Source organism: Tribolium madens, unplaced genomic scaffold (assembly GCF_015345945.1).
Source record: "Tribolium madens isolate multiple individuals breed KSU strain unplaced genomic scaffold, Tmad_KSU_1.1 Scaffold_71;HRSCAF=194;Tcas5.2_LG6, whole genome shotgun sequence".
Classification (NCBI taxonomy): Eukaryota; Metazoa; Arthropoda; class Insecta; order Coleoptera; family Tenebrionidae; genus Tribolium; species Tribolium madens.
In genome coordinates, this window is record NW_025401041.1 from 4,372,923 (window position 1) to 4,386,764 (window position 13,842).

Here is a 13,842-nt window from a genome sequence, read left to right on the forward strand (position 1 = left end):
ATATTTGACAGTTGTAAGAACAATTACGACAACGATTGAATTGGTCAACTTGTTGCCTTGTAAATATTTTTCACTGTTAGATCATAAACATTTAAATTTAATCAACAGAAGGTTGCACAATTAACGCTCGAATGATTGCGTTTTTTAATTAGAAAAATTGGTGAGTTTTAAATTTTTAATGAATCAAGTGGTCGTGTTTCCCCTAAACCCTGTCAAACCCAAATTGAAATGTCCCTAAAAAATTGGGTAAAAACAGTTAAAAAATCATTCAAAGCCCCTTTCTAAATTTCTATTCATCAAAGTCGTGTAATAATCGCAAATTGGCGTGATTTGAGTGATTTGTGGTTTATAAAAAATTAATTACCTCAACATGCGCATAATAAACGTCAAATCGCGTCACGTGACTTTCGTTTACACGTGTTTACAACAATAAAAATTGTGATAATATTGATTTTACTACACCTTGTGTGTTTATTTGTGTTTAGAATGGATGAGGAGAAGCAGAGTTTGGATTTGGATCAAGAACTTGATAATTTGAGCCACGAGGATTTGTGCGAAATCACTCAAAGCAGTTTGAGGAGGTTAATAGCGGCCGATCCGCTCCTCCAGGACCTTCCAGGGGATGTGACCACCGAGGAGGTGGTGTCGCAAATCGCCGTTGCTCAGGGGAAGTCCATCACGGTGGTGGTTCTACGGCACTTCGAGACTCCACTCAGTGTGGTGGTAAGTGAGGTTATGTCAATTGATTGGACTTTGTGTTATTAACATAAATGATGGTAATTTGTCATTAATTATTATGCTATAAATGTTATCAATTTGTTTGTTTTGATAACCGAAGAAAAATTGGTTTTGATTCGCGGCCGCCTTGATCATGTCGGCGGAGGGGGCTTTTTGAGTCAGTTAATTTGTTTAAAATAGCTCTTGTGCACAATGGAACAATTAATTGGTCTTCATTGAGTTGTAATTGAGTGTTGGGAGGAAAATAACACGAGAAATATCGGCTGCTTTGAATATTTTAATTGAGGTAAGCAGTTTTATTAATATTTAGGGGTTGGCACACCTGTAAGGTGAATATACAGGGTGTTTTCTTAACATTGCGAAAAATTACAACCACATATTCTACATCGAAAAGTAACACCATCTTGTCAAATAAACGATAGTCCTATGCTTTGTTACGGATATACAGGGTGATAAAGTTGTATGATAAACATTAAAATCTATTTGTTCCTCCGAAATGACTTGAGTTATTTTCATAAAATTTTACAAGTTTTCTGAGCCAATGAAAACGCTTATTTATAATTACTTTATTTGTACTGTTACCAGTGGCGTGCGTTTTTTTTTATTAGTGCTATTTTTTGATGTGGTTTAGTTTTTTGCAATATTATATACATATAAAATAACACATAATTATAAAATTTCATTGTTTAATAATTACAGTTTTTTTCAATTACGTAACATAAAACATGAATAAAAAATAAATCAAAAAACAAAACATAAAACGTATACTGTTTATTCACTTCCTCAGGAAGGCTGAACTGATTCTTTAATTATTTATTGTTAAAAAATGGAAGCGACAAAAATGGTTTATGTAAAATTAACTAATTGAATTTTTTTTTTAATTTTGCAAATGAAAAAAAGTAAGATTATCTCGAGACGTTAAAATACTGAAAAAGGAAAAAACGATGTAATAAAAATTCAGATTTAAAAATAAAAAGTCAACATAGATTGAAGCTTGATAAAAAATTTAATATTTGAACAATTAAAAAAGAAATTTAACGATTTTGCTATAAAAAAAAATATGCCAACATAGGCTTAGAGAAAAATAAGAGTTTTCGATTTTAATTTAACAAATTAGTAAAAATTTTAAAATGTTAAAAACAAAGAACCCCAAGAAATAAAGAAAATTTTTCTACTTTAGAAAGAATTGTAAAACCAAATTTTAAGTTTAAACATGTATTCGCAGTGTTTACGAAAGATGAATCAAAATTTTTAATTTGGAAACATTACAAAATCAATATTAGGACAAGATTCAAAATCACAGTCTTGAAATAAATACGTGGGTGAAAAAAAGTAGTTCTTATTAATAACTTATTGAAAAAAAAAAACAAACAAAAATACAATTTCAAGGTTTCATAGTAAAGATATTAAGGTAAATATCAGCATTTTGTATTTAATATCTTGAGACAGACATTGAAATAATAAAAACAAAATAAAATAGAGAAAGATTTGGTAAAAATTCATGATTAAAAATAATAAATTGATGTAAAATACAGATTTATCAACAAGAAATTAGCACCTAGGATTCGAACGTTTAGGAAAATTACGTTTTTCGTGTTGTTTGTAACTAGAATTTTTAGAAGTAATTTTAATTCATTAACTTGAGCCCCCCAGAATTTCTATTTGCAAATCTGATAGTGAGATGTATACGGGGGCGAACGGCTATGCCGCGAGCTCCCTTACAATTTCTACAAAATATTTTGGAATTCGATAGGATTTGATTACATAGCTGGGCATCCTCACTAAAAAGCGTTTCAACACTAAAATACGTGTATTGTGAGCAATATAAAAAGTTACGTTAATTTTTTAGATGTAAAAAAAAATTTTTTTCAAAAAAATTAAATCTCAAAATAAGAAGCGAAAAATAATCATCAATGGTATTAGACTCAATAATCAAACAAAAATTAAAAATTAACATTATTGACTGTGTTTTTTCAAGGTTTTTCAAACAAACAAATATTTTTGAAAAAAGCACGAACTAAACCAAATGTAACTTAATAATGGATTATAAAATATTCAAAATTTGTCAGTTTAGCGATTTTTTCGAAGTGAAAATTAAGTTTTGGCAATAAACCGTGATATTGTTAATAAATTCAAAATTTATTTCCAAACTAGTTCGTCATAATCCCAAATTAATTCAGATAATTCTAAGTAAAGTCGCGGTCAATTCATAGTGGCCACTTTCCTGTGTAAATTTGTAAAAATTGAGTTGTTTAAATCCGACTTTAAACAACCAATTGTTTTTTAGGGACATATCTATCAAAAGTGACATTTCTGAAAAAGTCGTTTTAGAATACTTCTCATACCAGGTGAATAAAAAGTATGGAACCAAACGTTTTTTGCTTAAATTATTTATTTTTTGAAAAAACTAATTGATGAGTGATAAAGTACTATAAAAATGTGATGATTTAACAAGAATAAAATTTTTCGAAATTTTCTTTTGTTTTTGAGTTCTACAAAAAAAAATATTTTTTTAAATGGCAACCCACTATAAAATCATTTTTCTCATGAAAGCTATACTCTAAGGATTACAACTATCTGCTTTACATTTAATTTTTTCAAAAAATTTTTTTTCACATAAATTGCAATTTTGACAAAAAAATCGCATAACTCAAAAACAAAACATTGACACAACCCACACACTAGAGATGCCGGGCAAGGGACTGCCAACTTTGCAATAAATTAAATTGCCACTATGAATTGACCGCGACTTTATATCTTAATTTGCATTTTGAAAAGTGTATTTTACGAAATTCTTAGCTAGAAACATTAACTTGGGCCCCCCAGAAATTCTACAAAACATTCGCGAATCCGATGGTGAGATGTGCATGGGTGTAAGCGGCTATGCCGCGAACCCCCCATAATTTCTACAAGATATTTTCGAATCCTAGAATAATACTAGATTTTTCATAACAATAATAGTAATATAGTTATCAGTCAGTAAACACTACTTGGAAATCAATCACTTGAGTCCTTGAGCCAATATCGTTATCAACAATTTATTTTTCTAAATTCCAGATTCCTCAGATTGGGACAACTGTCCGCGACCTAAAACGCGCCATCCAACGCAACTTCACCCTGCGACAGCAGCGCCTCCGCAGCAAAACGAAAATATCGTGGCGTTACATTTGGCGCACTTACGACCTCCTCCATTGGGGCAAACCGATGACTAAAGACGGCGAATTGGTCAGCAATTACGGCGTTGTCAACAAATCAGAAATTCGTTTCGCGAAAAAATTACGCGGGAAAGTCGAGACATGTTAACGGGGAATGTTTGGCTTGGAAAAAATCATTTTTGGACAGTTGTTGGTCTTATTCGTACATGGGAGATACCCATGGTTGGAGCAAGTCACACGACAGGAACAATTGACAGCTGGGTGTGATAGACTACAAGTGAGGAAAAGTCTCAATTGGGGACAATTAGATCACATATTAGTGGACCACAAACACCGGTTGTTGTATTGTTATGTACCAAAGGTATGTTTTTTAAGAGAATTGACAATTAAATCGAATTTTTGACACTAGGTGGCGTGCACTAACTGGAAAAGGATCTTAATGGTTTTGACAGGTGTCACTTCAGCTACGAATTTAATTGACATTCCTGGATCAGTGGCACATAATGAAAATTCAACCTTGAAGTTGTCACAACTACAAAATGATACTATTAGTAATTGTGTCAATACATATACGACGTTTATTATGGTGCGACACCCGTTTGAGCGCCTCCTATCGGCCTATCGCAACAAATTTGAAACTACCTATACGCAGTATTTTCGGGTCTGTTTTTTTTTTTTTCTTATACTTCTACAAATGTGTTATTAACTTATTACAGATCCGGTATGGGAAAGATATAATTCGCAAATACCGCAAAAATGCCACTAAAACTGATCTAGAGACTGGCCGTAATGTTTCATTCCGTGAGTTTGTTCTCTATATACTCAACGGTGGCGCCACTGCTAACGAACATTGGGCCCCCATCTATGATCTTTGTCAACCTTGCTCGCTAAACTACACGTTTATAGGACGTTATGAGAGTCTTGTAGAAGATGCGAGAACACTTCTTGATATGATTGGAGCGCCCTCTTTGACGTTTCCGTACACTAAACCGTCACATACTTCGTACAAATTGAAAAAATACTTCCAGCAACTGTCAATGAATGATATTCAACGGCTGTATAAACAGTACGAATATGATTTTAAATTGTTCGGGTATAATTTAGAACACTTGTTAGGTTTTGATTTACCTTAATTAGTTAAATAAGATGTTGAATAAATTTGTATTTTTAATTATTGTAGTTATTTGACAGAAAACACAGAAAAACCCCTTTTCATCCCTGATCTTTTAAAAAGTTGTGATTTTGTTAAAAATTCAGTGTTGTTTAAAGAGCACGAGAAAATTTTTAAATTCCCGCCAACATACCTCTATGTTTTTGTAATCCTGATACATTTTAAATTTTGCGATTTTAGGCGAAAATTTCATTTTTTTTTTATAAAGTATCAGGGGCAACAAAATCGTAAGAGTGTGAAGAGGTATTGTGGCGGGTATTTTAAATCTTAATTTCCCGTTAAAATACCTCTTCGCGTTTTTGTGTTCATGATACTCCTGTTACTTTTTAATTTAGCAATTTATGCGAAAATTTTCAATATTAAAAGGAAGAGGATCGCAGAGGAATTTTAGGGATTTTTAATTTTTTGTGTTTTGTGACCGTTTTCATAAACAATACGATTTTATACCGTTGGAGATACAAATTAAAGACTTGTTAGGTTTTAATTTACCTTAATTTAATTTCGATAAGAATTTGTACAAATAAAAATGTAGACAAATAAAACACTCAAAAAATATAGTTACGCAACGAATGATCACAATAAATGCCACAACAGTTACTACTGATTATGTGATTACGGTGGGTTGGTCACGCCCAGTGAATTTCTTCAATTGAGAGATTTCCAAGCCGACTTCGACCAATGGCTTCAACATGACCTAAAAGCTTGTCAGAAAATTGTAAAAAATGCGTTTTTTAAACTTACTTGTGCATCAGCAGTGACGTTATCCTTCTCATAACTGTCAATATACAACCGAATCGTGGCCCCTGTACTCCCAGTCCCCGACAACCTATAAATCACCCTCGAACCATCCTCAAACAACACCCTAATTCCCTGATTTTTGGCACAACTCTTATCGATTGGATCAATATACGAAAAATTATCCGCAATTTTAACTGTATACGACTTTCCACCCGATGTCAACGTTCTTCCAACAAAACTCGAATTGGCGATTAACTTTTCCAAATGTTCCATCATCCTATTCGCATCTTCTGTATTGCATTCCTCGTAATCATACCGTGTGAAATAATTCCGCCCGTAGATTTTCCAATGTTCGGTTAAAATATCCTCAACGCTCATATTTTTATGCGCGATGATGGACAACCACGCCAAAACGGCCCAAATCCCGTCCTTTTCCCTGATATGGTCAGAGCCGGTCCTGCAAACAGTAAAAATACCAATTTTCCCTCTTAAAATAAACAAAATAAGGACCGTACCCGAAACTTTCCTCCCCGCATAATGACAACCTTCCCGCATCCATCAAATTCCCGAAATATTTCCATCCCGTGGGAACCTCAAACATTTCCATCCCCAATTTCGCAGCGACTCGATCAACTGCAGCCGCTGTCGGCATCGATCGGGCAAATCCGTGCACACCTCGTTTCTGGAAATAGGGGATGCACTGCAAATTATTCGCAATAACCGCTAAACTGTCACTGGGAGTGACAAAAAAAGCGTTCTTCCCAATTATCATGTTACGGTCCTGGATTTCACAATTATTAATAAATCGATTTAATGTTTGTTTATTTTTTACCCCATCGCCGTCAAAAGCAGCCCCAAAGTCATACGTAGTGTCCTCTTTGACTCGATCAACCAAATCCTTGGCATACGTGAGATTGGGGTCTGGATGGATTTCCCCAAAATTGTCCAAGGGGATGATTCTTCGAACGTTGTTATCAGGGCTAGCCCCCAATTCTTCGACGAAAATCCGGGTGACATAAACTCCGGTTACTGCGTAGATAAAGTTTTGTTAAGTCATGTATTAATTGTGCGGTAATTATTTACGTAAGTACTGTTTTTTTATTACCAATTACATAAATGTAAAAAAATCATAAATTCGTTCACTGAATGACAACAATGCAATTAAATTACACAAGGCAGTAAAAATAATGAGATAAAACAGTCTAGTCTTTATCACAATGTGATAATTTTCAATAATTTGTTAATTAAATTTCAAATGTAGACAACCAGGTATACATCGTTGTACGATTGGTTGCCTGCCTTTGTTATTTACTCACCCCCATTCATTGAATCAATTAGGACCTGGAACGGGGGCCGCTTCCCATCACCCCTAATCAACTCCTTTAACTTCCCAAAATCGAAAATTTCCTTCATTAGTGCCACATAATCCTCTGAGGAATCCACAACTTCCACAACAAACTCGCTTCCATCAACATTAAACGTTTGCACCCCCTTTTTATCAAACTCGCAATCTAAATCGGGTGTAAACTTATACTGGGTTATCGTCTTTGTTAGTTCGTACACGGCATCCGTGAGTGAATCAGGTGCGGGGCCCCCATTTTCGATATTAAATTTAATACCAAAATCGTGTCTGATACCTCCTGGATTATGTGAAGCGGTTAAGACAATCCCACCTAGGACTTTGTGAGTACGGATGAGAGTCGAAACGGCTGGAGTTGATAAAATTCCCCGTTCCCCAATTATCAGTTTAGCCACCTGTGAAACAAAAATTAGAAAAAAAAATACTAGATTTGATTAACTAACCCCATTAGCTGCCGCAATCCGGATAATTATATTGACAGCCTGTTTGGAGAAATACCGGCCGTCGCCCCCAACAACCAACGTCGCCCCTTTGACTTTAGCCCCCAAAGCATTCAAAATACACTGAACAAAATTCTCCGTGTAATTCTTCTCCATGAAAACTTTCACTTTCTTCCGAAGACCACTCGTGCCAGGCTTTTGGCCCTCGAAGGGCGTCGTGGGGACCAGAATCGAAGAGAGACTCATGACTGAAAGAATTTTGAGGTTAGAGACAAAAATCAATGAAAACAATCGGACTTTCACCTTTTGTTACTCACGTACTTGTCTCGAGACGTTCTAATCTTGAAGTTTTATTTAATCTTTGCGTTTTCTTGAATTTTGAACGCTCAATGTCAATCCGGTCAAGTGAGCTACGCATGCGTAGACACAACAATGGCGCGCCAAATTTAAATTAAGACACCTGGAGGGGACAGAGTCGGATTCAAATAAATTTCACCTTGAGGGCGTGCAGTGTGATACCGGTTTCTATTTGCATAAAACTTGACTTTGACTCGGTTTGTGAACCGTTAAAACGAAGGTTTATTGGAGAAAAATCATTAATTTTGTTGTTTGTTCCTGTTTGAGGTCGAGTTATTTAATAAATTGCATGTTTTGACGTCTATTTGGGGGATAATTGTTTTATGAGGTTTACTAACCTGGAAAAATGTAAACAAAACGTCAGGTCACGTCAAGTTAAATGAAAATTCCTATTACTTTATGGGAAATGTTTTAAACTTTGAGCACTAATTATTATTGTGACAAATTTCAAACCTAATTTTAATTGGATAAAAAACTATAAATTGTTTGATTGATGAATTGCAATGAAACGCGACAAATTACAGCTTTTGTTCTTTCATAACAATGCGTCAACAACAATATAATTGCATTTATTATTAATGCAAATTACTATTTCATGACTTGTATAAAAGAAATAAAAATTGCTTTAATTTATGTTTTTGACAGTATTTCCAGTGGCGTATCAAAACATTTCACACCACAATTTTAACAAATTTAAGTATTTTTTAAGTATTAATATACTCGTAAAAGCGACAAATAATAACTTAGTTACATCATTTAACTTCCTGATAAGATAACAAACAAATTGCAAAACTAAAGTGAAACTTACACTGATAACAATAAAACATTTTGAGTAATTATACTTACCTCTAGTGTGTGGATTGTATCTATGTTGGCAGCAGAAGTAACTAAATTATGTCAACAGATCCTGTAGATTTCATGTATTAATTATTCTAGCCCTACTTTTTCAGAATTGTCATTTTTAATGATTTTTTATTAGACATACGTCATCATGTGTGATGTCTTAAAAATCAAAACATTACCAAATGTCACAATTCCTAAATCGATTAAAGTAAAAATTTTTGTTTAAAAACGCCATAGAGAGCAAATTACAAAAATTTGTAGAAAAAACTCGCTTCATATGACCTTGAAGTAGTCATTTTTTAATGAACAAAAACACGATTAGCCCGTCACACCAAACTTTTATTTTAATAGCACAACGCGTTTCGACCACAAAGTGGTCATCCTCAGGTGAGAATAAAACTAACTAATTTAACAATGGTATTGCCTTATATACTAATTTTCCGACTTTCACTTTCCCTACCCTCAACTAACGAGTAGAGGGGAGAAAAGGGAATGGGGCCGTTGTCTGAATTCATGAGATTATCTCTATTTTTAAATATTTCAAGACTCTCGAAAGCGTCAAGAAATTTACAATTATTGACTACTCTAATGATTTTTACATTAGTTTCATCTATTTTATGGTCTTTTTCAAAAATATGTTGGGCCACACTTGATTTTCCAAATCTGTTATATCTTAAATGAGCTATGTGTTCTTTAAACCTAGTGTTAACTGAACGACGTGTTTGCCCAATATATTTTTGTTCACAATCTTTACAATTAATTTCATAAATCCCCGATTTTTCTAATGGTCCTACTTTATCTTTAGGATTACCAAGAAAACTTTTGAGACTTCTACCAGAGTTGTAAACAACTTGGTAACCAAGATTTTTGAAAATTTTACTCAAACCTCTTGTGATTGAGGGAGTATAAGGTAAGTTTATAAATTGTGTTTTCTTTGGTGTGTTTGTAAAAGTCGTGGAATTATTGACCATTTTTCTATATTTAACTTTTTGAACCATTTTGTTAATTATGTTAACATCAAAACCGTTACACTTCGCTGCATCTTTAATAATTTTGAGCTCTTTTTCAAACCTTGCATGAGTCAAGGGAAAATTAACAAGCCTGTGAATTAAAAAATTAAAACTCGCCATTTTATGTTGAGGACAATGATGTGAGTCAGCGGTGATATAGCGAAGTGTACTAGTGTTTTTCCTATAAATATCAAATTCTAATACGTTATTAGTTCTAATTACTAAAGTATCTAAAAATGGTAACTTTCCTTCTACTTCATTTTTTAAAATAACTCATGACTACGCACTCGGTTTTTAAACATGAATTCGTGCTTCAAGACTTTTATTCATATTTTATGTTACGTAATTGAAATTACGTTATAAAATAATTATTAAGCAATGAAATTTTATAATTATGTGTTATTTTATACAGGGCTGCGCCAGAACTCGCGCCCGAGAGAAAATTTTCAAGTAAGTTAAGATTCCAGGAACACGGAAAAAAAGATTAAAAATTCTATCTGTCAAAAAATTTTGACATTTATTTTTTGAGATTTGACATTTTTTTATGTCTATTTAATGATCTGAAGATGTGGTATATGTTTATTAGTAAAGGTTTTTTTATTTAGTAAAGGTACAAAAATTTTGCCAATAAAAGCCACAAATAACATTGAACAGAGTTACAATTTAGGATACAGCTTCCATGTTTCCTCTTTTAATAGCCTATAGCAAAAAAAGTTAGAAAATTATTTTTCCAACAGAAATAAATAGAGTCAAAGTGCAAAATTTAAACTCTCATAACTTCGAAATTTTTATAGATAAAATTTTTTTAACATTTTTTCCATGTTTCTGGGATCATACCTTATATGGCATTTTCCTCTAGGGTGCGAGTTCTGGCACACTCTGTATACTACATATTTAAATTTCTAAATTTATGATAATAATTTTTTGAGTTTAGATAAAATAAAAGTTATTCAGGATGTCAGACTGGTGTGAGTATTTATCAAAATTCCGATGAAATATCTCAATAATTCAAGGACGTACAATTCGCTTATTTTTTAAAAATTTAAAATTGTTTGTTTAATAAAATAATATACAGGGTGATTCAACTAACATTGAATTATTTTTGACGAGGTCTATATCACATCATCTTAGATTTAAATTTGTTCGAACACATTTTATTTGCTATTTTTCCGATTTTTTTCTCAATTAAAAAAAATAATTTACTTGAAAAAAATATGAGTTTAAATAAAAGTAAAATAGACAATTTCAAGGTTTTACAATAAAAACAGTTGAAATGATTGTTCTTCATGGAATCATGAATCATTTCTTTTCCGTTTTGATTTTTCATATTTTTTGAGACTATTTTTTTTAATTTGAAAAATATCCAGGCCGGCCCTGTCGTCTAATAATAATTAAATAAAACTTGGAAAACCGCACAAACACCCAAAAATGTACATTTCGCATCTCAAATCTCATTCCCTTTCTGTTCCTCCATCTCACGTCATCAAAATTTTTTTCGAATTCAATCGAAAACCACATGTTGATTCTGCTTTTCACATGTGGTCTCTTCTCTCTCACTTCTGCATGTTCAACCCCCATGATTCTGTCTCCCTCTTGAGCCGGAATTCTCACGTTACTATCCCCATAAGTGTCCGATTTTCGCCCTTATTTCCACGTGTTGTAACGGCGACTAATGTGAAATTTGATTTTTTACCCGCGATCTCATACCAAACAGAATTTTTCAGTTTATATCAAATAGTCTTAAAACAAACGACGGTTGTGATGGAAAATCGCGCGGAAAAGGAAAATGTGGTTAACCGATTTTGTTTGTGTGTGTGTGATAACAAGAGAGTGGCGTGTTATCACGTGATAAAACAAGAGAACGTTTCCTGTTGGAGCAGGCCGTGGAAATGCGATTTGATAAGGAGCCGTTGCGCTTTTGTTTCAATTTGAAATACCACAAAAATACGTGTTTTTTTTTTTTAGAAAAAATTAAACAATTTGATAAATCATCAATTAGTTTAAATTTTTTATTGTCAATTTCCGGAAATTCGAAATTTTTGTGGTTTTGGACAGGAGTTATGATAAGAGTTATCAATCGTAATGGTGGCCAGGAAAAGGCCCCTCCTTGTCCGTCCATATAAAAGGGAAATGTAGTTTTTGTTTGTCTTTATTTCAGTTGGTGTTTTTTTGACAACTGGGTGCCACAGGGCTCGTCATGGGGTAGCTAGCGTGTGATCAACAGCCAGCTGCCTTTTGAAGGGCTATATGGCATTGGTTTTTGACTCCGAGTGTGTTTTTAGTGGTTTTTGTAAGTCTTTGTAACATGTTTTAGAAAAAAAAAATGTTTGAAAAGTATAGCATGTGTGGTCTTTCAATTTTCAAAAGTAAGTAATTAAAGAAATATCTTTGAAATATAAAAATTCTATAAAAACATTCACGATTTTGTGTTTAATTTTTTTTTAAATAAATTGAAAATATTGAAATAATTTGATATTTTTTTGATTTTTTTTCAAATAATTCTGTTTCAATTAATATTAATTACATTATTGTTAACTGGCACATACATAAAGAAATTAAAAATTATTTTTTTAATACTAATTTAATTTAATAATAAATACGTATTAACACATGTACTTAAATATTTTTTTTACTTTAAAACCAAGGCCAATAGAAAAAAAAATTGTTTATAAATAATGTGCTTTTTGAATAAAAAAGAATTACGCCACTCGGATTACGTATAACAAAAATATGGCTTAAAATGTTAAGTTGTTAATAGGTAGGTACTTTACAATAATAATAAAACAAAAGAAATATCACCAAAACTTGTAGTCTTGATATCAAATTGCCTGTACAAAATTTCATAAAAATCAATTACTCCATTAAAAAGTTATTAAATAAAAGCGAAAATAATTTTTAAATTTTGGCGCCCTCTAACTTTTAAACGGGTCAACTTGATACAAAGGTAAGTTAGGTTAAATCGCTTTATTTCGATCTGGGGAATCTCAGGTTACTCTTTGTCCCCAACTTTTCGTTACACTCTGTACACATTGTTACAAAAAAAATCTCAATTTAATTTATCTACTAAAACAATTTTTTTGATACGTATTATATTTTTTAAGGCTAGAATTATTACTATTTGTTATTTTAATTCAATAAACGTAACTGTAATAACTGTAATAACATAAAATAATAACTAATATTTTTTATAAAAAACTCGAATTCTCAAATTCTCGAATAAAAAATTAAAAAAGTAGAAAAGAACAATAACAAATATGCAAATTTTAGCAAAATCACCCTGTATATACATACGCAATATTAAAATAAAAATATTCTGAAAAACGTTTTGAAGATTAAAAATTAGTTTGTGAAAAAAATTGTACTATTTTCTAAAGTCTGTTTTTTTTTTTTAAATAGAAATGCCAAACAGTCTAAACGTTGGCATCACTAGTAAATTCATTCATAGTAATTTTAATAAAGGAAGTTGGCAGTTCCGATTTTTTGAATTAATTTGAAAACAATGTCATTAAACGTCAACACAAAAAAATCGTCTAAGAAAATTTAGAGACGAAACACCAAAAAAGAAACAAATTCGGTACACTAACAGTTTTTCGAAATTTGGAAACGAATAGTTCGCAAGCAGGAAGTTAGAAAAAGGGCTCGTTAAAATGTAGACGCAATTTGTAATGCAGGTTTGCTAAACATTCTCAATTTTTAGCAAAAAATTGACAAAAATACAAAATAAACATGAATGAGAAAGAACCTCGGAAAGAACGCAATTAAATTAGTGTCTTGTGCATCGTTTTTGAGGAACGAGTTGAAAAAGTAACAATTTTGAAACAAAAGCTGAAGAAGAATTTATAAAATGCATCAACTTTGAGCTCATTTCAATCAATTACACAAAATTTATTGCCAATCATCATAATACCCACTTGTATCTTTTGCTAAATAACTTTTTTCTGTATATACATCCTTTTTCTTGCAAGTTTTTGTAGCAAGAATCTCATTTTTGTCCACAACATTGTACTTATTTGCGGTGTGGTTCTTATTA

General features: G+C 32.2%; 2 protein-coding genes across 6 annotated transcripts; one reads left to right on the forward strand and one right to left on the reverse strand.

Moving 5' to 3' along the window:
* The first annotated feature begins 2 nt into the window (after positions 1 to 2).
* On the forward strand, positions 3 to 5,067 carry LOC123009395 (U11/U12 small nuclear ribonucleoprotein 25 kDa protein-like). Of its 3 annotated transcripts, none has more exons than XM_044405677.1 (4): positions 3 to 160; positions 486 to 723; positions 4,303 to 4,554; positions 4,610 to 5,067. In XM_044405677.1, exons 2-4 carry the CDS (start codon positions 487 to 489, stop codon positions 5,024 to 5,026), a joined length of 906 nt encoding a protein of 301 aa, XP_044261612.1. In that variant the 5' UTR covers positions 3 to 160; position 486; the 3' UTR covers positions 5,027 to 5,067. The 3 variants fall into 3 exon arrangements, with proteins under 3 accessions (XP_044261612.1, XP_044261611.1, XP_044261610.1); XM_044405675.1 differs by lacking the exons at positions 3 to 160; positions 486 to 723 and adding exons at positions 805 to 1,024; positions 3,796 to 4,254; XM_044405676.1 differs by lacking the exons at positions 4,303 to 4,554; positions 4,610 to 5,067 and adding an exon at positions 3,796 to 4,176.
* A 470-nt stretch (positions 5,068 to 5,537) lies between these two features.
* Positions 5,538 to 9,062, reverse strand: LOC123009412 (phosphoglucomutase). Of its 3 annotated transcripts, none has more exons than XM_044405705.1 (8): positions 8,806 to 9,062; positions 7,924 to 8,297; positions 7,606 to 7,850; positions 7,119 to 7,557; positions 6,635 to 6,831; positions 6,318 to 6,583; positions 5,806 to 6,259; positions 5,538 to 5,758 (listed from the first exon to the last, which is right to left on the reverse strand). In XM_044405705.1, exons 2-8 carry the CDS (start codon positions 8,018 to 8,020, stop codon positions 5,669 to 5,671), a joined length of 1,788 nt encoding a protein of 595 aa, XP_044261640.1. In that variant the 5' UTR covers positions 8,021 to 8,297; positions 8,806 to 9,062; the 3' UTR covers positions 5,538 to 5,668. The 3 variants fall into 3 exon arrangements, with proteins under 3 accessions (XP_044261640.1, XP_044261642.1, XP_044261641.1); XM_044405707.1 differs by having other exon boundaries at positions 7,906 to 8,297; positions 8,806 to 9,061; XM_044405706.1 differs by lacking the exon at positions 8,806 to 9,062 and having other exon boundaries at positions 7,924 to 8,409.
* Positions 9,063 to 13,842: the final 4,780 nt, after the last annotated feature.